This window comes from Nelusetta ayraudi, unplaced genomic scaffold, assembly GCF_046127955.1.
Source record: "Nelusetta ayraudi isolate G7.1 ecotype Tasmania unplaced genomic scaffold, CSIRO-AGI_Nayr_v1 ptg000058l, whole genome shotgun sequence".
In the NCBI taxonomy this organism is placed as follows: domain Eukaryota; kingdom Metazoa; phylum Chordata; class Actinopteri; order Tetraodontiformes; family Monacanthidae; genus Nelusetta; species Nelusetta ayraudi.
In genome coordinates, this window is record NW_027466108.1 from 1,875,005 (window position 1) to 1,897,925 (window position 22,921).

Below are 22,921 nucleotides of genomic sequence, written 5' to 3' on the forward strand. Positions count from 1 at the left end.
AGGGAGCCTTTGCTGTGCCCTCATCCTCGTCACTTCCATTACCTGGAATATTAAAATAGATCCTCACCTAAAGTGCATTTGCAGTGCCATGAGTGCTATATATTTTTTTTTTAACTCCACGTCAACCGTGCGACCTTCACTGACCTCCTCCAGCGGTGGTATCATTAATCACGGCATAGGTAAAGGATGAAGAAGCAGGCCTGCGAGTAATTGAATCATGGAGCCGCACACCCTTGCGTTGCGGATTAGCTGTGACACTTTGACCTCCATCTCGGGGCAGCTCACACAGAAGAGATTACCGTTCAACCATTAGAAGTCAAGAGGGCTGTAATACTGTTCTTTCAAGCTCCAAGAGTGCCCGGACCAACTCTTGATTCCTTTCAGATTTTGTTTGCCGATCAGCTGCGTGGCCAACTGGATTACTTGTCCCATGTCACACACAGCGGCTATGTCTGAATCACAGGGCAAACACTTTTCGATTAAATTTGACAATATTCTGGAAGGCAGAAAAAGGAGTCGGACTTGAAGATGATGTTGTTCAGAAGTTAATTGAGGTCCCCAAACAATAGATATCTCAGTCATATAAAATAGTTTTTGTGAACCTATAGGTCCCGCGGTCTTTTTCGTCAGTGCTGATTAAATTGGCTGAACCAACACTGAGGGCGGATTGGTAGATAAAATATTCACATGCGTAGGAGAGCTACGCATAGTGTAGAGGTTTTTTTGGGGGGAGGAAGTGCACCAATGCACAAAGACATGGGGGAAAAAAATGTCAGAATGAACAAGCAGATTGTTGAGTCCTGCTGTGCAGAGATAACGGAGCAGGTAGCGGGAAGTCTGGCAGAACTGGCTCTGGGTTCTGGCCCATGTTCAGGCTGCCAACATGCGATGTAAAATGAAATGATTTTCAATGCATGAGCCGTGGTGAAAGAGGAGGTAACGGGGTTGGGGAAAGGCGGAAACAGTGAAAACGCATCCAGAAATGCATTTACATGGCAAGGTTTTCAATGGTTAAACTAATGACTTGAAATGATAAAGTGTCTTGTTTTGGAGATAAGGCCAGATACAGAGATGGTTTGCAGCGTTGGCGATTCTATTACTAAGCAATCCTACATTACGAAGCAATGTAAACTGTAAACTACTTTTAAAATGGAGTAATGTAATGGGATTACTTTGGCAGAACTGGTAATTATATCATAATCACTTTATCAAGTAACAATTCCTTTACTTTTCCGAAGTATTTTGTAAGCTAAAAATGTCTTATTATCCACAAAATATCTGAAATTTAGAAAAACAACCAAAAACAACGACATCGCAAATTGATAATGCAGCCGTGCGTGCGACGTCATTGATATGCAACCACGCACCAAAACGAGCAAGGCGGCGGCAAAAGAAAAAACAGCGATTGCATTTGATAGCTGGAAATACAAACATTGTTTTGAGTTTATCTCGTCTGAATCAAAGAATATTGTGGATTATTGTACATTATGTGCAGGAAACAACTTTGAAAATATCCTCGGCGAATCTCATAAATTGTTTAAAGCCATGTAAGTCAGCAGTACTCTGCACAGTAGACATCTTTTAACTACTGCGCATCTAATTATTTAATAATATGGGCTGTGCAAAAGGCACCAACCAGTACATGAGTTTGTTCTGTCAAATGTGCAGTTTGCGTCCAGAGAGCAGAGAAAATTTGTTCATGTTAAGAGGACAGAGGCAATATTTCAAAAAAAAGTTCATTTGAAAGAACTGAGCAACTGTTACTTGTATCTTTTTTTTAACTAAAGTAATTAGTAATTCAGATGCCGCAACCAGTGTTGGCGAGTAATCTATTACAAAGTAATCCACTACTGTAATTAAACTACTTTTTAAATAACAGAGTAATGTAACGGGATTACTGTGGCAAAACTGGTAATTATATAATAATTACTTTATCAAGTAACGATTCCAGTAATGTTTTACCCGCAAAAAGTCTGAAATTTGGAAAAACAACCTAAAAACAACGATGTCGCAGATTGATGATGCAGCCATGCACACAACGTCATTGATAATGAAATTTAACAACTGTGCTTCTAATTACTTTAACAATATGGGCTGTGCAAAAGGCATTTTGGAAAATTTTGGAATTGCAAAATTTGCACTTTAAATAAAGTTCATTCCAAAGCACTGAGCGACTGTTACTTTACCTTATTTTTAGCTCAAGTAATTAGTAATTGATTACTTATGAAGCAAAGTAGTTCAAGAAATAATTAGATTACTTTAAAAAAAAAAATAGTAATCAGTAGTTGGATTACTTTTATGGAGTAATCCCAACAACACTGATGCTTTGGATGTGTTCAGAGGAGGCGACAGGGAATCCACCAGTAGAAGGATGCTGAGGAGGTTGAAACTGGCAGGCAAGGAGGAGGAGGAGAAGAAGAAGAAGAAGAAGAAGAAGAAGAAGAAGAAGAAGAAGAAGAAGAAGAAGAAGAAGAAGGGGCATTTGTGGATGAAGCGAAAGAGTTCACAAAGGTAGTTGATGTGAGAGATGAGCTCTCTTCTGACCTCCAAAGAGACCTTTTCTGTGTGAGTGTGGACGGGTCCCGTATTGAAAAAGCACATGGGAACAAAAAATAACTCCAAAAGGTGGAAAGAAGCTTAATCTGGGATGTAATGAGCACTTCCTCTACAGTGCGATTCAAATTTGCCACCACACGGTAGTGTCCGTGTGAGATTTCCCCGACACCGTTCGCTCGCTGTGCCGTCATCACACTGCATCGTGCCTAAAATCGCTGGCGGAAAGGTGCCATCTGATTGGATCTCTTTCTCTCTCTCTCTCTCTCTGTCTGTCTCTGTAGCGCAGCATGGCTGAAATAGAAAATCAACTTTGGGAGACTTTCTGCCCTTTGAGTGTTTGGCACCCCCCGCCCTTCTGTCCAGCAGCCTGTCCACCCAAGTTGCCGTCAAAGATACAGTGTTTCCTGTCACTTTTGCCCCGCGTGCACGTGCGTGTGTGCGTGTGTTTGAGCGTGCACGCTATTATTTCTTCATTCATGGTAGTGTGGGGGATGTGAAGCTGTTGCACACACACGCACACCTCCTCCAGTCATGCCGATACTAATTTGACACATGCAAGGACATAGTCGCAGACAGTGGCACACGCCCACGCACGGGCAGACACGCACAAGTACGCACACCCTCGGAGAGGGTGAGTCACCGCGGGATCTTTAATTAGGATCATTTAAGCATGTTATGTGTGTCTCGCTTCCACGCTCCTCTTTCCCACCCCGGTTCCTCTCGTACACGCTTCCTTCCTCGTCTCCCAGCCCCGGATAAATATAGGACGTTGTGGCCACAGAGTCTCAGCAGCAACCAACTCTCACTTTTTTTCTTTTTTTTTTTTGTTCAGCTTTTTCGCACTTGTTCGGGGTGGTTTTCTCCTGGGAGGGCGAGGTGTGGGCACTGCTTAAACGCCACCTATGAGGTCCAGGGAGAAGAAACAGTGTAGTTTGTGTTCGTCATCGAATGCGTCGGAGTGTGTGGCTGATGCATGGGTGCAGTCAGGCCAACAACAGAGGGTGGAAACTCTGGCAGCGCGCGAGGCATCTCCTCCATCACAGATTATTACACCGCTGTGGCTGAATCCGGGAACAGATTCCACTCCTCCGGGGTTTTCATCTTTGAAAACGGCTGGAACGTAACTAAATAAAAAAAAACTGCAAAATGACTTCTTAAAGTTTGATGTCTTACACTTAAAGACATCTAGATTCCTATCATGGGACTATATCTCCCAGCCTGCACCTGGGAGAGTGAAAGGAAAATTTTGAGCAGAAAACAGTGGAGCAGAGATATGTGAAGGCTCGTGCACACTCACCTGGAACAACCAGTTCTCGAACAGTTCATGTCCAACTTTTATTCCTTCGCTGAGATGAATGGGGTTGCAGATCAGAGAGAGAGAGAGAGAGAGTGAGAGAGAGAGAGAGAGAGAGAGACAGAGGCACAGTATTCTTGTTACCTCCTCCAGTAAGCGCACCAGTTTGTGCTCCTTTGTCATGGTCTAAGAAGGCATACAAAGTTCCTCTGCAGTTTTGAAAAGTTTGCAGCTTCTTGTTTGGTGAGTAAGAGACCTGGTGTTGGCCTCTCCTCCAGAGGCAGGAGCAGGTTGAGGAAAACATTTTACTCCATCGTTATGAAATGCACATTTAATATTGAACAGCGCTTGAAAAGCCATCAACCCTCCGTTCAGATCTCCTTGTATCGTGATAATAAAGCTGGCTTACCTTCACACTGCGCAGACCTTTTGCGGTTTGTGATGTTTAAAGAGGGACTCTCAACAATGTTTAGTCTTCTTCTTTAAAATCATCGTCTCAAAATCACATTTGTTCGACTAATTGGCTTGTAACAATTTGTTCTTGCAAGAGGGCATCCAAAGCTACACGGGTCATTACCTGCCAAGCCGAGTGCACTGTGTCAATGATAGGGGGTGCCACTCTCCCTGTTCCAAGTTAATGAAATGTGAGAATGAATTTAAAACTATTGCTTTAAAGGGAGAAAAAAAAAAGAATGGTTGTGTTGCTCCAAACCCAGGAGATTAGTGGGTCCTGTTCTGCTCCGTGGCAGAAACAAAGAGCCCGAAACAGAATAGAAAATAGAACTGGAGTTGAAACTCCAGAAAAACTAAGGGAAGTATTCAGTGGAGCAAGTGTAAAAGCTGCTCAAGCAGAACTCTTGAGTCCTGCTGGCTTCGTAGAAAAATAAAAGGAGAATTTTAAAACATTTGTGAGAGTGATGGACCTCGTGGCCAAGAAGAAAAACAAAATCAGGCAAAATGTCATGAAAACAAAATTCAGAAGCAGCATTTTTGATGGCAATGGTAGGTTTTTGGACAGCAGTCAACACCATCAGTTCTCAAAGCCATGTGCACGTTTCAACCATATTCATGGCTGTCTAAATTCTTGAGCATCTCATTCTCCATCAGTTAAGCGGGAAGAGTCAAATTTCTGGATTTCAAGCCTTTCCTCCATTCATCGTTTTGAAACTGGCCTGCGCATGAAGCGTGAGCAGCGGCGTGCAGAGCGCTAATGATTTAAAGTTCAGGGCTTAAATTCCCTAACCCACCCCCAGGGAGCTCCATTGAAGTGTGCGACAGCGGCTGTAATTGAAATTCAGTTCACGGCAACTATCGCAAATTCAGAAAAAAAAAAACTAAACAAGAATTACAATACAAATACAAATTATTCCATTTACCAAAAAATTGAGTACAATTTAGTCATTTTCAATTATTATAATTTGCTGCCCAAACCTTATTTCACATGGAAGTGGATCCTACGGTGGATGCGCAGGGTTGACAGCTTTAATTAGAATGAATGGGGCACCATGCGAGGCTTCCTCACCCACTATTGGACAGACATGAACGGAGCTAAAGCCGCAGTTGACCACAGAAAGCTTCACGTAGAAGGTCACAGCCATTCTTCAGCCCGCAAGCCGCTTGAGCTTCCGCCGGAGCAAAAAAGACAATGCTGTTCAACTCGCAATCTCCCCTCGATGCCGCCGTGCGTCTTCTTCCCTTCCGTATGGGTGTGTTGCTCCACGTGTCTGCCTCCCGACGCCCTCCTGCCATTCGGCCGTGGCGCAGCTGCGTTCCCCCGCCTCATCTGATCCTCAGCGGGTTTCAGCAGGACAATAATGTGCTTCAGATACTGCTGTGCGACCGCTGCCGTCGCTCCACAGTCATCAATATCAATGCTCCACCATAACACAAGCTCTCTCTCGCACACACACACACACACACACACACACACACACACACACACACACAGGTAACCGCAGAGATAGACCTCAGCAGAAATGAAAGGATCCAACTGAAAATGCAGGTCATTCGTCTCCTCTCTCTCTCTCTCTCTCTCTCTCTCTCTCTCTCTCTCTCCCCCTCTCTCTCTCTGTCTTCTTGAGCCCCGCTGATGTGGTCGTGTGATGTTCTGTGGCACGATGACGTTCCGGCGCTTTGAAGTAGGCGAGGCCCCCAAAAATATTCTCCTTATGTAACTGTCCCTGTTGCAAGGGCTGGACGGGGCTGTGCGAGGCAAAGTGTGCTGTGGTGGGTATGCCTCCGAGTGCGTGTGTGTGCGTGTGTGCATACAGTATGTAAGCACTTAATGTGAATGTGCTCTTCTGCCTCCGTGTTTCAGACGCAGGCTGCTTTCTTCTCTGTGAATTATGCAGACCAGCGCAAGGGTACGTGAAGGAGAAGATCCGGCGGTCGCGCCGCTTTTTGGAATCGCACTTTGAAACGTTGCGGCGGGGGAAAGAAATGCAACCTCGTGAGATTAGAAGGGGAGGTGGAACTTTAGAGGTGGAGGTGTTGCGTTTAGGGGCACGAGGGGCGCTGAGACCAGAGAGGGTACATTGTGTCCTAGTGGCGTTCTGTCAGAAAAAAAAAATGGAAGGGAAAAAAAAAAAAAAAAAAACACCTGAAGGTTAGGATCAAGAAGAACAAAATTTGTTTCATGTCCGCCATATTACCTTTTTCCTTCTCATGTCCTGGCGCACAGCGGAGAAAACCCCGCCTGCTAATTATGCATAATTACCCTAAACAGCCTGTGATTAGCTTGCAAGCTAGGATACATTTCTTCTTGTGTGTGTGTGTGTGTGTGTGTGTGTATCAGCAGAAGTCTCCTCACACACACACACACACACACACATACACACATACACACACACACGCTACAGAGCACGAGGCACAAAGTGGGTTGACTATTTTTAACACAAGTGCTTAAAAAGGAAAACGTAAACCCCTCTGTACCGTAATTGGGAAAAGTGCAGCGTCTACACATAGTAGAGCTACCAAAGGGCGTCACAGCGCTGCATCTTTGTTATGAATGTTACATTATTGCATCATAAAGAGCCTTAATTGACCTTCCTTGTCGTCCTTCCCTGTTATCTTTATTGTTTTCCCCCCAACTGCAACCACTCATCACCCACCTCCACCTCCACCCCCACCACCTGCCTCCTGCTCCTACTTGTTCTGCTCAAACCCCCGGAGTCCAAGACGGCGGCCCATTCATTTCAATGAAGTTGCTCACCCAGCGCATGTCCCGGAAAAGTTTTTGTCTTTCGCATTAATGAGCCAATAGCGCATTAATCGCTTTCCATCGTGCCTCTGTATGGGATTTTTTTTTTGCTGCAGTATCTCGAGTGGCCACTGGGGGGGGGGGGGAATCGTCCCGCCGTCATATTGCCAGTCCGGTATCCAGTTCTTATAATACATCCATGGTTCTGCTCCACAGGTATCGGCCAGGGTGTCCCTGTGGTGGCGCTCATCGTGGAGGGGGGGCCTAATGTCATCTCCATCGTGCTGGAGTACCTCAGGGACACACCGCCCGTCCCTGTGGTGGTGTGCGACGGCAGCGGGAGGGCCTCGGACATCTTGGCCTTCGGACACAAGTACTCGGAAGAAGGAGGGTAGGCACTGCAGCGCGTGTTAGCGCCGCCAGCCGAGGGCGAGAGAGTAGCAGCACAAAATCCGATTTTACCCAGAGAGGTGCGGCAGGAAAGTGCTCAGCCCAGGGCTGAGTTTTTAAAGCAACAGCTTTTATTATTCTCTTCAAACTGGTCTTTGTTTCAAAGGGAAATGTGAAAAGAATATTCAGTATCAAAAAGTATGACTTAAACCTTTTTTAAAACCTCCTGTCGAGCTTTTAGAGCAAAACACAATCTTTTATGACCTTTTTAAATCAAGAGCTGTGGGTATAACTTAACGCTCTCCATGGACTTGGGGAAGCTAGCGCTAAGAGCAGCGGCCTTTTTTTCTCTTTTTCTTTTTCCATACCCTCTCTCAACCAATGTGCTTCTGATTCTCCCTCTTGTCTCTCCCTTTCTTTGCTGTGCAGCATAATTAACGAGTCCCTGAGAGACCAGTTGCTGGTCACCATCCAGAAGACGTTCACCTACAGCCGCACGCAGGCCCAGCATCTGTTCATCATCCTGATGGAGTGCATGAAAAAGAAGGAGCTGGTGAGGAACATTTTTTTTTTTTTTTCCAGGCGTCGATGCCCTACGAAGGCGCCAACATGGTGAGAGGTTAAAGCAATCATAGCCGCATTAGCGCCATGGAGCTCTGACGGCTACGCTGCGTAGCCTTGAAATGAAAACATACGCTACGTCAAGGACGTGAGAAGACAAATGAGGCTTCCTCTCCATTAAACTTTAAGTGAAGCAATTATCACTCCATCTTTAATGCATGACATGTGATGCTGAGTTAATGTAGGCGGGTTCATGTGGCGCTCAAATGGAGTGAAGGAGCAACTTGTCGGGACCTGTGACCTGTGACCCCTTCATCGGGCCTATGAGTCACAGCTGGGGTGCAGCCATGCGCAGAACACCACAAACACACACAGCCTCAGCAGATCATCGTATCGTTCTGTGAGCAGCATTGAGCAGCTTTATAGCAGTCTTGGCATATCTATTACTACTTTCTCACTTTCCACTCCCTTTTGAACTGAAAGAATCAAGTCTCTGACATGCGGGTAATATTGGTAGATCAATGACTGATTCTGGCTACTGGCTGTCGGTGATATTTTAGAATTCAGTCTTGAAGTTTTAGTAATGTCAAATAGCAGTTTCAAAAGCTAAGTGGACAAAGTGTCCTGTAAATCAATTTTCAATATGGGCAGGGCTTCCAATAGGAGTTCTACACTTAAATGAAGAATGAATCAATCAGTCGTCAGTACCGAATATCGCCATTACTATTATTATCAGTAGTAGTAGTAGTAGTAGTAGTTGCAGTAGTAGTGATGATTAGCATTCTTTAAAATGAATGCTAAAATTTGCAGATTATCTGACAGTGTTGCTGTTCTCATAGGGACACAACATATGTGTTTAAAACATACATCTCAGAATGTAAAAATTAGATACACATATTGCATGCTGGCTGTTTTTTTTTTTTTCTATTTGTGTGTCAGACAATTAACTAAGCACATGTTCTGTGTATCTGCAAGTACCAAGAGTAGTGCCCACAAACATCTATAAACCCAAATATATATGTTTACATCCAATCAAAGTTAGATGCCACTGCCAGTGAAGTATCATGGCACATGATCAGGTATTTATCATACATAAACACCTGATATCATTTTAACATCTGGCTGCAAAGTCATGTGCACGTGCATACAAGTGGCAAGCAGGCAAACGCAGGCACATTAAGCAGGCTCTTTGCCGGCAACCCAGCCTCGGTCACGGGTACGCAGTGTGAAAGCGGATTGATTGCGTCCTCAGCGGGGGTGCTGGTGGCAGGCTGATGCTTTGGCTGATGGAACTTTAGAGCACAATACACCAAAGCAGAACAATTGGGGTGTGAACTGTTCGGCGGGAGCAGCTGCCGAGGCCAGATAATCAGATGTGGTCTTCCCTTTGAACTTGCCAGTCACTGGAGGAAGCAGCTGAAAGTCAACTGCAGGGCCGGACTGTGATCGTTTACAAACCTTGCATCACTTTTAATATCTCTTTCATTTTCTGTGTCTGTCCAACCTGTTTATTTATCTGGTATTTCATATATTTTTAGAACCCCTTCGTGTCTTGTACAGACTGTGGCGGAGCAAAAAGAGGATAATTCAATATGTTTTCGCATAGGCAAGCGCAGTAATGGCAAATTGATCGATAAAAGTGCAGCCGAGCTACAAATGAATACAAGTAAAAGCTACAAAAGGAGAATTACTGCCGTAACGCCACTGAGCAGAGACTCTATCGCTGCGGTGGGTAGAACAAATATGGCCGAGAGTTACTGGACCATCACTGTTCAGGCTGATGAGCTGCTGAGAAGCTGACGTGCCATCACTCAGGAGCCAATAACTGTGAATCCACACCAAGTTTTCTCCTTTTCAAAGCTTTCTATTTAAAAGGGGGATTACGTGAGAATATTTTATACATCTAAACTCTATCAAATAGCATCTTAAAACTTTAACATAAAGCAGCATCAGCAAGCGCAGCTCCAGTCTTCTCCCCTGACATTCTTTTCAGTGTGCTGTTTTTATTTTTTTTTTTTTCATTCTCGAATTCTCATGTTATAACATGTATACGTTGCAATCAATGAGTGGTTAAGGATACAATAATAACTTCAGACCTTATGCATTTTTGAAATACGTATCAAAATAAAGCATAGAACCTGTTGTTTTAGCTTAATGTGCCATTCCATAAACTATAAACCAGTGCAAAGTCATGTCATTGGTCGCGCATCACTGTGTTTAGTGACATGATTTTGTAGCCTTTCCCTCATTCTATTAACTCGTATGTGGAAATGACGCACAGACAGTCATGGCAGTAAAAGTGACCAACCTCCTGTCTATTGTCCACCATACGCAGTTCACTGTGTTAAAAAGACTGTGATGTTCCACATTACGTATTACTAAAAATGTGAATAATGGAAAAAAAATACCAGTGACATTAAGCTTTAATAAAGGATACAGTCAATGCACTTCCTTTCCTGGTAGAGTATATATTTTTCATAAAATCAGGCATCGCTCTGAGAATCTGAAAGGCACAAATCCTTTATGTTTGTTATCAATAAAAGGGAGCGGGAAAGGGCAGCAGTTGTACCTTTCTGCCGCCTGGCAAGTCTCCCATTTATCAGGGTGATAAACATCACAGGGGTTCCCTTCTCATCTCACTCCATAATCAGCTGTGGCTTGTGGCGCGTGAGATCTGTGTCAGATTGTGAGGAGGAACTGCAGCGGGGAAGAGGAAAAAAGGGAAATGAGACTGAACAAAAGGATAAGTTGAAATCCTGATCTTGGCTCGGCTCAAGGACCTGGACGAAAAACTGGGCCGGGAACATTTCTCGTGGGCTTTTGCAGAGTTTGTCAGTCAGTGAGTCACATACACAAATTTGGCTTGGCATTACACTGATGTAATATTCTGTTGAGGAGGGTGTCCTCCTCCATCTTTGATCAGGGGTTGTCCAAAAAACAACACAGACCACGAAAATAAATAAATAAATAAATAAATAAATTGTTTTTTACAGAATGAAGTAAACCAAAGTGGTTGAACATCATTGATCTTTCCATCATTACTATCACAGCCATTTACCGCCTCCTATTGCTAAAATCTATTACTATTGACTTGCATACAGTCAAAGATTTGGTTTAATGATTAAGATGCGACTCTCAAAGCTTTCAGAATCTTCAGATAAATGTAAAACGTGTGGACAGTGTGCAGAATTACATGAGCGGTTTTGGTGTGTCGGACTTCCTACGTCCAAAAACAATAAATCACAAATGCACCGCACCGTGGGTTCTGCGTTAAGGGGTGGATGGAGCAGTTCCAATGGCCAGCTCACCCCGATCGTCACCGACACACAGCCCGGCCGAGCTTCCGCCTGTGTTGTTGCTGTAAAACAGAACATCGTGAAGCGTCCCGGCGTCCCACCCTGCCACCCGTCTCACTTGGGAGACTCGGCAAACAAACTGCTCCCTGCCCAAAACCCCACAGCACTTGAGATCAGTCAGCTGCCTGCAGAGTGTTAGCGGAAGGTCATGCTGACAAGTTTCCACTAACATGCAAGGCGCTGCCAGGAGAAAACAGTTGCGGGGACAACACAGGCTGGAAAAAAAAAAGACAAATATAAACTGACTCCCACACGGATCAAAACTCAGCCTGGGCAGTTTGGGAATGAAATCAGAGTGACCTGATAGCTATTGAGAAGGAGGTGTTGTTTAAGATAACATGACATTAGGCAGGATTTTGTTGGCTGAAAGGGGAAATGTGACTGGTTGTGAATGTGGGATTTGCTTGGATCTCACTTATAAAGAAGCACAGCTTGCTGACTGCTTCTTCCCTTCTTCCTGGTACTGCATCCTGTCACTGAACATTGTTGCAGTGCACAGCACCACAACGACCTCCCTACCTTTAGCCCTGCGCACCAGAGACCCTGGGAAACAATGCATTGATGTATTACGCTTGGTGCATGGACACAGTCTAAACTCCAGCTTAGGGGAAAACTCAACTTTCTTCTCACCGTTGCATTTGACTCTGCATCAGTACCTGGTACTGTTCTCCCCACGGGAGAGCTTAAACAAAGAGACGTTAGGCAAGTGACAGATGAATTACCTTCACATTTTCTGTTAATTTACAGCCACAGCATGCACTCACAATTCTCTATCATTTATGATTTATACTATCTTTATTTCTCTTTGAATGGTGTCAGATGGGAAATGAATTAAGTTGAAATATTGTAGCAGTGACTTAAAAACGTTGTATTTTGTGGAAAATTGCACCTAATTTGCTTCCTGTATATATATTAAACAAAAAAAAACTACAGCAAAAACAGCACGACCATCTGACCCAGTATCATAGACTGCTCATAATTAACTTTTAACACAGTTTTACTTTGAAATATAACATAACGGTTAGATCGGGCAACTTAAGCACTTCTGATAATTCTGCTCTTGTAACTCATGACTGTAGATGAGTGGAACATGAGAAGATCTGCTGCCGCGGCCCAGGTGGAGAACCTGCAGCGCCACTCACCAGCACTTCACAAAGCTGTGCTTTCCTCTCTTTTTTTTTAAACAGCCAAGTAGAGTCAAACCCTTGTTGACATTCGGCTCAGGAGCAGGGTCAATGAGTCATTGTGCTGACTGACTCCCACTGGCAGCTAATGCAGGTTTATCCTGGGTCAGCGCGGCAGTCTGAGGGGGGGGTAAGTGAGTGTTTGGAAGAGACAGAGAAAATAGAAAATAGATTTCTTTCTTCTTTTGGTTTGTTTGCCTGGGTTGTTTTTTTTTTCGGGGGGGGGGCTTTGCAGCACCAAATTCAAAGTGTAGGAGGAGAAGACGCAGACTCAAGGTGATTCGTCGGGACCTGTTCGATGGCTTTTTGCGTGTTTGAGTTTGCTTTGCAGGCCCAGCAGAGATTTATTCATGTCGACATTTCCTGCTTTCAGTTGTGTCCCTGTTGCCTCCGCTTTGTTTGCCGCGGCGTGGCTGCTGCATTACTTGGAGAGATGCGCACACTTGCAGCGTGTGCACTCTGAAATGCAAATATGCTTGTTTTGCGCTTTTGGGTTTCTTGCTTTTATGTTTTACCATATAGAATAGGCCTTACAGTATGTTGCGTGATTGTTTATTAGCAGTGATTCATTGCGCTGAGGCTGCCCAGTAAAACACAGTTTAGAAAGAATCCGCAGCTGCAGAGTGGCGCCATTTATCTGCTATATGGTATCATTTGGTCCAATTGAAGAGCGCGCTGGCTCATCTCCCTTGGTGTGTGAATGCATAATGGATTATTAGACTTCAAGGAGGAACAATGGGGGGAATAATTGTACAGCTCGCCAATGAATAATGTGCTCTCGAGGTTAGAGATGAGTTGAGATAATGCATTTTCTAAGTCCGACCAAAGGCAGTAATAGCGGGAAGGCGATCTCGCACGTGAACGTGAAGAGATGGGAATATTGTGAGTAAACATTCTGCTACACCACCACAACAAAAGCACAAGAACAAGGGCTCTCAATAATAAATGTTTGAGAAACATTCAAATCCTGGCTTGATTAAAATACAGGCTCCTCATTTGTCTTCACCCCTCCCCCTCCTCCTTCGTAAGGTGGAATGCAAGAGAGTTGTCCCGAAACCCCCCACTTTGATATCAATAATTGATCACAGAACACTGCGTATATGTTTAATTCGGATGAAATATTAAGGAGGAGTCGCCAAACTGCAATTTCCCTCCTTCTCCCTGACAAGGGAGAACGAGTGGGAGGAAGATGAGAGGATAAAGGGACATTATAAATAAAGTGGGAGGGAAGGGGGAAAAAAAAGACGCAAGCAGGCAAGACATGATGACAGAATGGCACAGGAGCCATGTACAAACATGTAAACAGCCTGGGAGGAGAAACCCAGCCGAACAAGAGGAAGGACTCACCGTGATTGGCTGAGACCACACTGGAGTGTTTCATCCCGACTGCCAGAAAAGCTTTTGAAACATTTTGTCGGATTTAAGGTGGCAACTTTTGACTGAGTGCGCCTGTGTGTGTGTCTGTGTGCTTGATTGCTCACATACAATATGTAGCAGCAAAGGGTTTTGCCATTAATGAAGATGAATGTTTCCCAATCAGCTGGGCTCGCTGCAGCATGGAGATCAGTTTTCCTGATCCTGTCTGCTTTCGCGGCTTAGCCGCTCTGACAACGTGGGAATCCTCTGACAGCGAGTCGTGCTGAGGAGAAATTGCAGCGTCTAACCCCTTATTGTCCCCGGCCCATTCATCTCCAATTTGTATGTGGCACATAAGGCTCCTTCGCTCGGTCTCTCTTTACATAACTGCTATTTTTCTGTGTGCCTTCTGCTTTTGCAACAGTTATTTGGCTGTCATTGCTAAAAAAAAAAAAAAAAAAAAAGAAAAAAGAAAGAAAAAAGAAAAAAAGAAAAAAAAAGAGCAAAAGGCTCAAGTCGAGCCCACGAGTTGATGTCTGCTGGTGTGCATGCTGGAGTGGATCAAAATTACAGTCATTGCTCAAAGAAGTTTTAGGCTGCTTTATCATATGTACATTGTAATTGTTTAGAAAATGACTCTAAAACTTGCAAGTTGATTTAATACACAACCTGAATGCTGTTCCACCGCAATCAAGAGGTCACAACCCAATTGAATAATTTCTTATTAAAAAATGATAAAAAATATTTGATTACTAAAATCTTGCTCTTTCTCTAATAGACAGCAATTTTAAGGTCTCAAAACGTCACCAGGTTCCACAAGTAAGCAACGTTCAAACTGGGCGGGAAGAGGTGGAGAACACACACACACGAGAGTGCTGCTGCCTGTTTTACAGCCATGTACACATCTTGATGGAGCTGATGGGATTAAAGCAGCGGCTGTGCGGCCGCCGCCGCCGGCAGCAGAGGCTCTGAGATAACAGGTAGCAGCCACCTATCTCCAGGGTGACCTTGGGGGGTAAAGACGCAGGAGCGGGGAGAACGGAGGGAAGGAAGCGGCCGTGACGAGGTGGGGGGAAGGGACAAGACCGCGCCGCCGGCGGGTGTGGGAGGAGGGAGGGGAGGTCGTTAAAAGATGAGTGGTTGGTGGTGGGTAGGAGGGTTGCAAGGTGATTGGTGGCGAGGGGACGAGCGGAGGTTCAGGTGGGTGAAGCTGCAGGCAGGGAGGGAGGGAGGGGAATGGAAACAGTGGTGGACATCTTCAGTAATCATTACCTCTCCTGGAGCTGACGCTCATCCATCTTCAGTCCTTAAGGCTGCTGAGATCCATCTCTGCGCGTGTGCGATTGTGTGTGTGTGTGAGAGAGAGAAAGAGGGAGAGAGAGGACATATGTGTGCGTATCAGCATGGTAACGACAGGCTATTATTTACAATTAGCCTAAAGATCTGCGCTGATTGGGTGAAGCTGAGGTCGCACGCAAGCACGCCCTTAAAAAATCAGAGGGATCCACCCTTATCTCTATAGAAATCTTTATTTTCTTCTCCCCTCGCGCCACTCTCAATTCTCTCTTTTGGAGAGCCTCCCACACACACATGCACACACTTGGCTAGCTCGCGGCGCCGAGCGCACCCGCGCACGCCCTGCCGTGCGGCCGGCTTCTTACAACCAGCTAGCGTTGTCCGTTCGGGCCAAGCAAAAAGTTGCATTTGCGCAAAGTGACACGCCAGCAGTGTTGTTGGGATTACTCCATAAAAGCAGTCCAGCTACTGATTACTGATTACTCCTTTAAAAAGTCATGTAATTACTTCTTGAACTACTTTGTTTCATAAGTAATCAATTACTAACAACTTTAGTTAAAAAAAAAGATAAAGTAACAGTTGAGAGCGTCTTTCCTGCACATTACGTACAACAAACCACAATATTCTTTGATTTAGATGAGATGAACTCAAAATAATGTTTGTATTTCCAGGTGCGTCGTTGCATATCAATGACGTCGCTTGCACGGCCGCATCATCAATCTGCGACATTGTTGTTTTCGGTTGTTTTTCTAAATGTCAGACATTTTGTGGATAATAAAACATTTTTAGCCTGCAAAATATTTCGGAAAAGTAACGGAATATTTACTTGATAAAGTAATTATGATATAATTACCATTTTTGCCAGAGTAATCCCGTTACATTACTCCATTGCTTAAAAAAAAAAAAAAAGTTGTTACAGTAGTGGATTACTTGGTAATAGATTACTCACCAACACTGCAACTGAGCCCCTTTGAGGGCTTTGGCTTCCTAACGGACGTTGCCCCCCAACAAAAGCCCCCCGGTGGGTTCACACACTGCAACAGTCACTCGTGCACCTGAATCGATACACCCACATCCCAATGCACACTCTGGTTCCACCTGAAGAAAGACCTCGATTACTCCCCCTCCCGCCCCCCAATAGTCGCCAACCCCCCACGCGCGGGTGCCGCTCGGGTTGTCGCGTCTTTCCCACAATCCCTCGCTCGCTTGTCATTTCTCTCTCCCAGGGTCGGAGTCAAAGTGTCATCAGCCGCGCAGCTTGCAAATGATGGACGAGCCCGCGGAGGAGACGCTGTATGTCACGAGTGTGAAATGAATTGCCTCTGCCCGTTTAGAGAGCGTGTGAAAGGAGTAAGAGCGATGGGGGTGGGGGGGGGGGGGGGTGGGAATCGGAGGATGGGAAGGAAGGGGGGGCGGGGGTGGTCTTGGCGCACAACATTGCGGCAGTGCCCAAGGGAAAGCTGCAGCAGCAGCAGCAGCAGCAGCAGCAGCAGCAAAGCCTGCAGAATCCCGGCGCTTCCATGAAATGAAGCCATTTAGGGGGAGGGAGAGATGTGAAGGGAGATGGGCTACAGGGAGGAGAGGGAGGCAGGAGTGCAGGGAAGGGAAGGGAAGAGAAGAGAAGGGTGGATGGAGGGATTAAAGGAGTAGCTCGTCAGGGATTCAGAACACACACTCTCCCGCGCACTCTCTTCCCACAAGGTGCCCTTGACGCACTCACGCGCAACGCACGCATGCGTGTCAACACTCGGGGACGTTGTGTGCGTTTGCGCTTTGCTATATTTGACCGAAAGAAATCCAGAAAAGCTAACCCCATTTCAACGATATCCCTCTCGGCGGACCCGGGCTTTCATCTAGTGCGCCATTTGCTCCGCTCATGCAGGATTGGGTGGCGGGGATGGGAAGAGGAAGAAAAAAAAAATGAAGCCACAACATGTCAGACAGTGCAAATGAAGGCCTTAAAATGCCCTGAGAGGATCCGTGGCTCTGTGGGATTCCCCCAGTCAAGGAGGGAAAAAAGAGGGAAACAGGATGTTTTGTATCCCTGACTGATAGTCGTTTGATTCCTCCCTTTGTGGTGTGTTTTTTTTTACTTGCGCGCTCCTTGGCTCCCCTCTAATCCCTTATCGCTTCTTAACACGAACATGCTGTATGCAAGAGTTTTTGCGGTTTCCTCTGCACACCAGGGAAGACGGACCGCAAGATACAGCGCATGAAAGCAGAGAAATCTACCCTCCCGCGCTCTCCTCCTCCTCCTCACAGCTTCCTCCCTCCCCTCCCACTCTGCACTCCCTTCCCCCTCCCTCGTCACTCCACCCAATGCAGGGGGGCCTGTTTAATTGAGCAAGTCAGAGCGCTGTTGTTTTAACATCGTTTTAACATTGTGAACCTTGGAAAATCTCTGGATAAACAACAACAGCTAAACATGTTAAACACACTTTACAACCAGCCTGTGTCTCTGTCTCTCTCATTGCATCTCAGATTACAGTTTTCCGGATGGGGTCAGAAGGTCATCAGGATATCGACCTTGCCATCCTCACTGCATTACTCAAAGGTGGGTTGATGAATAAATGCATCAATGCATGTGTCTGTCTCTGACCATGAATGTACGGTGGAACGGTCCCTCTGCAAGGGATTTATCTGTATATAAAGCAGAAATTGTCAGCATTCTTCTCCCTGAGAGATTGAGACTTGTTATTTTTCGACCACTTGTGCAGTAGCAACACTGTGAGACCAAGTCCCTTGACAAAAAAAAGCACAATTTTATCATTTATTATGCGTCGGGCACATTTAAAATTAATATATTATCACTCACTGCCTGCATGAGAACATGTTCAGTTTTGGACAATCAGCGGCAGCTTCAGGCTCTATGCAAACCTAATGACTAGCAAGCTAAGTTTAGCACCCTAACGATAATCATTTTAAATTCTGCAAAGTGCTAATTGCATATTGTAGCTCGTTTTGGAACAAAATAAATCTTTCATCTTGTCTCGTGTTGCTCACCTCACCCTTTAGAAGCCCGGCTCTACTTCCTGGCGCACACACTTAATGAAAAAAGTGTGTCTAGCTTGAAAGTGTGGAAACATGTTGCATTTCAGTTATTTAAAACTGACTGCTCTTCAAGCCAGAACTGCTCTAGATTTACAACAGCACCATCTGGATCTTTGCATCTCATCAAAAATGCCATGAGATCAGTGATAAGAACAGTAAATAAACTGAATGTGAAAATGTAAAATTTGTCACAACAATGCTAACGTCGCTATCGCCCCTGTTCCCCGCGCCTTTTTACACTTCGGTGCTCTACACATAAACCGACTCGCCAGGGATCTCCTGACCAGTGCTTTGATTGGTTTTTCAGTAACACGTATTGATCATTTTCGCGCTTGCATCCTCCAGGAATATGATGCTAATCAGACCTAGGGGACTGTTCACCCTGGGCCTGTGCTTCTGTCTCTCTCATGCACGCACACACACACACATGCACGCCGCACACACAGTGTGCCCCGGGGATAGAGCAATCCCAAGGATGTGATTGACTGTCTGAAGAACTGTTCCTCAGAGGAACATTTCTTTCCGCAGACATAACGATGCTAAACTAGGGAGCGAGTAAAGGAGAGACGCGTTTTACATAATTGTGTGGTGGAATGACACGAGGATGAATGAGAGAGGAGAGGTTTAAAAAAAAAAAACGGCAAGAAAACAAGGGTGTAAGGATATAGAGAAAAAGCAGCAACCAGAAGGATGAGTGCAAACCGGCAAACGGCAGCAGGCTCACCCTGTATGCAAGTCTCTTCCTCTGGGCTCATTCAATTGGAGGGAGGCTTTAAGTGTAACATGAAATCAGTCACATCCTGCCCGAGAGCCTTTTTAAAACACTGGATTAGACTTTTTTTTGCCAGGGAAAAAAAAAAGCTAGTGCCTGAAGCTGCACACGGCGGAGTGCAGCGAGGAGTACAAGGTGAGGGGAGCGCAGGGCAAGAAAGAATAAAAGCGGTGAGTGGCTGAGAGGGAGGAGTGCGGGAAGTGGAGCGGGCAGGAAGCTGTGGCTAAAACCACATGGTGTAACAGAGGGTAGTTTGGAAGTAATTGATGGTCTGCTGTCTGCGGTGGTCAATATCCCAAAGATTAGGTCCATAAAGTCAGCTGGCTGCGGGTCGGCCTCCCTCCCTCCCTGCCGGCTGGCTGGCTGAGGAAAAGCCAAAGGCAGCCCTGCCTTTTAATATCCACACACATCTCCTCTGGAAAGCTCTATATTAGCTGGCTCTGCATCTCATTTGCTGGTGTCTGCCCAGGCATTAAACTGTGATAATGCTGAGCTCAGCTCCAAGACAGGAAGTGCCTATTAAAACTTACACTTCCCACAGCACAAGGTTTCTTTTGTTTTTTTTTAAGTTTAGTTTGTCTTTCTGGATCATTTATTATACGTTGCTTTAAGTTCCTCTTCAAATATCTATGTGGTTCTATGGTAGACTTATATTTATCCACCAGAAATAATCATCAGTGTTCAAGACAAAGAAAATGTGTAATAAAGATTTAGACCGAAGCTGTTCTGCATTAGATTTCAATCTTTTTGTTTGTGTTTGCTGTAAAAGCCAAGATGACTGCACTGTATCTGTGCATTTTAAATCCTTTTTGTCTTATTTAAATTTTTAATCCACAACATGCGATTTGTCATAGCTGCCTGTCATTGTCCCTGGAAGCTAGGAGAGAATGCTTAATGAACTGTCAAAGCTGACTATGTTATACAACATTGTAGCCAACCAGGAAGTGTGTGTGTGTGTGTTGGAGGAAGCTGACCTTCTCACTCGTCTCTCGTTGTTCCCAGGTGCCAACGCCTCCGCTCCCGACCAGCTGAGTTTGGCTCTGGCGTGGAACAGGGTGGACATCGCTCGCAGTCAGATCTTCATCTACGGACAGCAGTGGCCTGTAAAAACTAATCACTAATGGAAAAGGGGGGGAAATGTTATATTACTAATGTTAAAATAATGGAAAAACTGCAATCGTTAATGGCTTTTTTTGACGTTCACGCCCGCTGACATGTTACCAGGATGAGGCGGGAATCTGTCTGTCTGTGCGCTGATTGTGCCCCCGAGCTCTATATGCAGCTTATTTTCATGAAGACAGAATACCAGTAGAAATCAGTCAGTCCAAATGATGTGAGAGAGAAAGATAACAAGTTCAACATGAGAGAAAAGCAAATGTTTTCATTTTCCTTTTTGAAGTCAAATTTGATGCAGAGGGCAACTCGGAGAGTGCCTGGCTGTTTGCTACTTTTTTTTTTTAGAGTTTTTTGGGAGGAAAAGAAGCCACATTAAAGAAGAAGCAGAAATTTAACGAAATTAAATTAAGTTCCACTGTTGTTGAGCGCGTAAACCAACAACAATTTGTTGATGTATACAGCAGCAGCTGGATTTTTTTCGGCCTCTAAACCTGTTGCAGCTTGCAGCATGCGCAGCAGTTGATGTTGCTCACGGCCCAGTACGTATTGACGTGTACCGCTTCCTGCGCCGTAGGTGGGTTCACTGGAGCAGGCGATGCTGGATGCCTTAGTCTTGGACCGGGTGGACTTTGTCAAGTTGCTGATTGAAAATGGAGTCAGCATGCATCGCTTCCTCACGCTTTCCAGGCTGGAGGAGCTTTACAACACGGTAATAACACACAGGTTAAGGTGTAATTCAAATAAAAAAAAAAAACAGTGGTTCATCAAATGTCTTAAGCTCACGTGGCTTCATTCTTGTGTTTTTCCCCACAGAGACACGGACCGTCCAACACGCTGTACCACCTTGTCAGAGACGTCAAAAAGGTAAGACGCTCGCCGCCGTCTCCAAAGCTCAGTGGCTCCGTAGAAACACTCAGTGGGAATGTTTTGGCTGTGGTGGTTTTTTTTTTTTTTGAGGTGACGTTTTAGTCCGTAGAGGTTCAGTTGCATTTTTATTATCATGATTATTATTTCTTGGTTTTGTTTTGTTTTGCCTATTTGCACTGACTACCTTAGTCGCTGGTAACTGCAGATAGAGGCCGGCTCTTCCCTTTGCAGCTGGAGTTGCCGTGGCTGTGTAGAACAATGCACGAACCCCATCCCTCTCATGACTTCTATTTACTCTGTTCTTGCTCTCAGGCGCACGGGAGCCCAGTAAACAAGCACCGCATGTATTAAACATTGCTTTATCCACAGCCTTTGAGCAAACTGGGGCTGCAGTGGGACTTCTGTGACACTGAGAAGGAGGAACTCAGTAGACCGCCCTACCCACCCACCCATCCAAACCAATTTATTCACTCACTTTGATTTTGAGCCTATTTATGGGGTTTTAAACTGTGTTCTTTCTGATGCGAGGCATCCACTTTGTTCTCTGACTCGTGAAAATGCACAACAGCCTCGCACGGACGAAGCAGAATTGCGTCAGAATTGTGTTATTTTGCAACCATGAACTGGAGGAATCTCAGTAGCCTCGGTGTGGGCTGCGAATGAGTCAAACAATGTCAACAATGCCGTACTCATTATAAACCCGTGTCTCTTAGCAGTGTGCAATGATTAGCGCAATACGAGGCAACAACTCTAATTCAGCACCGTCTCTGCGTCAATTAGGAGTGACCCCGCGGTTGCGAGTTGACGGGGAGGTCAGCAAACACCTCCATTAGCATTTAGAGCTGTTCATTAATTAATGTGGGGCTGATTACTGTAAAGCTGCGTGTTTCTCCGGGGGTCCCCGAAGAGACCGGATGTTGATCACTCTTTCCCCTCTCCGTCTTTAATCACAATTTCTAACCTCAAGCTGGCGCAGCGAAGTACGCAGTTCAAATCTCGCAGCGCCTGAATGTGCAAGTTGCCGTCGTGCATGGCTCTGTGACGTCTCCATCTTCACCTCCAGCCGCGTGCGATCGCTTATAGGCATAGCCGTGTGTTTGTGTCGCTGTGCCGCGGAATCATGCCAAGTAGACGTAGGTATGTAACTGCTGCCACCCCTGTCATAGTTGGTCATCATCTCACGCCGCTGTTTTCTTTCTGTCTTGTAGAACGCCGGTTGCACCTTTAGCGGGCCACAGCTCTCGTTTTGGCTCACAAGACAGCTATTATTCACCTATTAGATAGTGTGAAAAGTGTGACACACACGAAAGAATAACAGTAGCTGCGTGTCCATTACCCCTAGAATTGAGCAAAACCTAAATATCGTGATAAAAAACTGGTAATAAAAACATCTAAACTTCGAAAAACCTCAAATATCGCTAAAAGGTTTTGACGCTCTCATGAGGTGGTTCAGACATTTTGATATAGAGGTATATGGCAAAAGTGTAATGGAAACAATTTTTCGCATTTACACGTCACCGGACGTGATGTACGAGGTCACATGACCAGTTCACTTCAACTGAAAATGGCGTAGGAGGAGACAGAATATTTTTGACAAGTAATCAAACAGAAAAATATAACAACCATTCTTGACAGCAATTAAACGGAAACAAACAGAAGCAAACAAACTAAAGCAAACGATTCTCGTAAAATCTCGTCCCGTGAGATTTTACGAGAATTATGGCTTATGCACTTCACACCATTCAATGGAAACGCCTGTAAATCGCAATTGTGTTTTGTCGAAATTTTAGAAATATCGCTTTTATTTTGCGAAAAACTGTCATTGAAACGCAGCTAGTGATCGTTGCATACACCGAAGATGGCACGCAGTAACTGGTTTTCCTCTGCTAAAAAAAACCAATGCTATCTTATAGATTGAAGCAA

The 22,921-nt window shown here is 45.1% G+C and overlaps 2 protein-coding genes and 1 long non-coding RNA gene across 9 annotated transcripts in view; 1 reads left to right on the forward strand and 2 right to left on the reverse strand.

Moving 5' to 3' along the window:
- Window positions 1-22,921, reverse strand: part of LOC142896948 (nuclear factor 7, ovary-like) — a 177,206-nt gene that overhangs the window by 104,311 nt on the left and 49,974 nt on the right. The gene's annotated exons all lie outside the window — the stretch shown is intronic.
- Window positions 1-22,921, forward strand: part of trpm3 (transient receptor potential cation channel, subfamily M, member 3) — a 129,953-nt gene that overhangs the window by 81,365 nt on the left and 25,667 nt on the right. For all 7 annotated transcript variants that reach the window (XM_076038910.1, XM_076038909.1, XM_076038908.1 and 4 more), the window contains 6 exons: window positions 7,266-7,440; window positions 7,869-7,992; window positions 17,674-17,746; window positions 20,018-20,118; window positions 20,706-20,840; window positions 20,945-20,995. In XM_076038910.1, coding sequence (XP_075895025.1) covers window positions 7,266-7,440; window positions 7,869-7,992; window positions 17,674-17,746; window positions 20,018-20,118; window positions 20,706-20,840; window positions 20,945-20,995 — 659 coding nt within the window. The remainder of the gene's footprint in view (window positions 1-7,265; window positions 7,441-7,868; window positions 7,993-17,673; window positions 17,747-20,017; window positions 20,119-20,705; window positions 20,841-20,944; window positions 20,996-22,921) is intronic.
- The window catches only part of LOC142896955 (uncharacterized), a 525,186-nt gene that overhangs the window by 63,103 nt on the left and 439,162 nt on the right, over window positions 1-22,921 (reverse strand). The window lies entirely within an intron of this gene.